The sequence below is a fragment of the Penaeus monodon genome, chromosome 39 (genome assembly GCF_015228065.2).
Source record: "Penaeus monodon isolate SGIC_2016 chromosome 39, NSTDA_Pmon_1, whole genome shotgun sequence".
NCBI lineage: Eukaryota > Metazoa > Arthropoda > Malacostraca > Decapoda > Penaeidae > Penaeus > Penaeus monodon.
Window position 1 is genome coordinate 33638369 of NC_051424.1, and position 2500 is coordinate 33640868.

Consider the following 2500-nt stretch of genomic DNA (forward strand, 5'->3'; position numbering starts at 1 on the left):
GTGTGTGTGTGTGTGGTGTGTGGTGTGTGTTTGTGTGATGTGGGGTGTGCAGTGAATACATGAATTACATCTGTGTATGAATCCCGTGAGTGCGAGCCCCACTGTAGCCGCGAGTGAAGCATGCATGGAAGCGTGCAACATCAAACACAAGGTCCCGGGCGCTGCACCTGTTGGGCGGCCCTGCGTGTCTGTGTCCGATGCAGGCGGCCGTTGTTGAGCCATTAAACGGAGGGGCTTGGGCGGTGGTGGATGGGGGAGGGGGGGGAGGGGAGAGTTGAGGACATTAAAAACGGAGGGGCTTGGCGGTTGGGGGATGGGGGGGAGGGGGGGGGGGGGGGGGGAGTGGGAGGGAGAGCTTCGTAAAGGGTGAATGTGGATAAGGATGATAAGGGAAGAGACGATTGAGATAGAGAGATAGAGGAACAGAGATAGATAAATAGAGATAGATAGGTAGAGATAAAGAGATAGCGATAGACAGATAGAGATAGAGATAGATGATGATAGAGGAAGATGATAATAGGAGAGAGATGAGAAAAAGAGGATGGGGAGGTGAAAATAGAGAGAGAGGGGAGATGAGATGAGAGGGAAGCGAGAGAGAAAGATAGAGAGAAGAAGAGAGAAGACACGAGAGAGACATAGAGAGGAGAGAGAGATAGATAGAGATGGGGTGGAAGATAGAGAAGAGAGAGAACGAGAGAGAGAGAGAGAGATGGAGAAGAGAGAGAAGAGAGAGAGAGGGAGAGAGAGAGAGAGACAGACAGACCGACGAGAGACAGAAAATAGAGAGAGAGCGAGAGAGAGAGAGAGAGAGAAGGAGAGAGGAGGAGAGAGAAGGAGAGATGAGAGAGAGAGAGAGAAAGATAGATGAGAATAAGAGAGAGAGAGAGAGAAGAGAAGCCCCCACCCTCTCTCGCTCTCGCTCTCTCTCTCTCTCTCTCTCTCTTCTCTCTCTCCTCTCTCCTCTCTCTCTCTCTCTCTCTCCTTCTCCTTCTCTCTTTCCGTCCGTCCCTCTCTCTCTCTTATTGTTACCTTCGCTCCTTCAGGTTCATAATAATATCTCTCGCTGCCCCTATATCATTATGACAATCCGATTATTATGCTAATCTGGGTCTTATGTCGCCTGTCCATTAGGGTAATACTTGCCTTCTATGCTAATGCAGTTACGGTCGCAATCGGCGTGCTTTCGATCAATTTTCGTTTTATTTGGTTATTTCGTCAAAATTGTTCTTTAGAGCGATTAATATTCTTGTCTGTTTTGCTTTTTCTGTATTCTCTTTCTCTGTATCTTTGTTCTGCTCTCTCTCTCTCTCTCTCTCTCTCTCCTCTCTCTCTCTCTCTCTCTCTCTCTCTCTCTCTCTCTCTCTGTCCCCCCCCCCTCTCTCTCACTCCTATTTCCTTTTTTGTTTCTTTTTCTCTTTTTTTCTTTTTTTCTTCTTCTTTGTTTCTTTTCTTTTTTTTTTTCTTTCCTTTTTTTGCTTTCTTTTTTTTTACTATTATATATTATGTATTAATACATTGTTTTATCTGTTCCTTCCTTCACCCGCCTTCGCCTTCATCCTTCCCCCCAACTTCTCTCTCCTCCCTCCTTCCTCTGTTGATTTCCTTTCTCCCTCGTTACGATATTCCTTTTTCCCTCCCATTCCTTCTCCTCCTTCTCCCTCATTCCCTCATTCCCTCCTTCCTTCCTTCCTTATCTCTTTCTTTCCCTCCCTCTTTCCTTCCTTCCTTCCTTCCTCCCTTCCCTCCTTCCTTCCTTCCCTCCCTCCCTCTTTCCTTCCTTCCTATCTTCCCCTCTCTTCGTCCCTCCGCTTCTCTTTCTCCCCCCTGTCCCATTTCTCCTTCCTTCTCCCTCCTTCCGTTCCGCCCCCTCTCTCCTTTTCTCCCATTACTCCTTCCCTTCATTCCCCCCCCTCCGCCCCTCTCCTCTCTTTTTTCCTCTCCCTCCTCCTCTTTTCTCCTCTTTCCCACCCCCTCCCTCTCTACTCTTCTCTTCCTTTATCTCCTCCCTCCCCCTTTCCATTTTTCCTCTCCCTCCCTCCCCCTTCTTCCTCCCTTCCTCCCTCTCTCTTCTCCCTCCCCTCCCACCCTCTTTCCTGTCTTCCCCTCCTTCCCTCCCCTCTTCTTCTCCTTCTTTCCCATCTCCCCTCCCCCTCCCATCCCTTCCCCCCTTCCTCCTTTCCCCTTTCGCTGACCTCCTTCCTCAATTCCCCCTCCTCCCCCCTCCCCCCCCTCCCCCAGAACGCCCTCGTGACAGCTCGGGGCGCTTCGTGTTGTCCGCCCGCCAGGACTGCCTCAACTTCCGCCACAAGCAGCAGGACGGCGTCATCAAGTTCACTTTCACGCGGAAGTTCGACACGTGTCATCCCGGCCATTACGTCATCACGGTGAGTCGGAGGGGGGGGGGTGACATCACGGGTCTCGGGAGGCGAGAGACATGGCCATGGGTCGTGACACTGTGACGTCATGGGCTGAAGTGCCGTGGCGGTATTGGTCCTGTGAC

General features: G+C 50.8%; 1 protein-coding gene across 2 annotated transcripts in view; it reads left to right on the forward strand.

Moving 5' to 3' along the window:
• The window catches only part of LOC119597333 (dopamine beta-hydroxylase-like), a 20306-nt gene that overhangs the window by 7476 nt on the left and 10330 nt on the right, over nucleotides 1–2500 (forward strand). For both annotated transcript variants that reach the window (XM_037946890.1, XM_037946891.1), the window contains exon 2: nucleotides 2239–2384. In XM_037946890.1, coding sequence (XP_037802818.1) covers nucleotides 2239–2384 — 146 coding nt within the window. The remainder of the gene's footprint in view (nucleotides 1–2238; nucleotides 2385–2500) is intronic.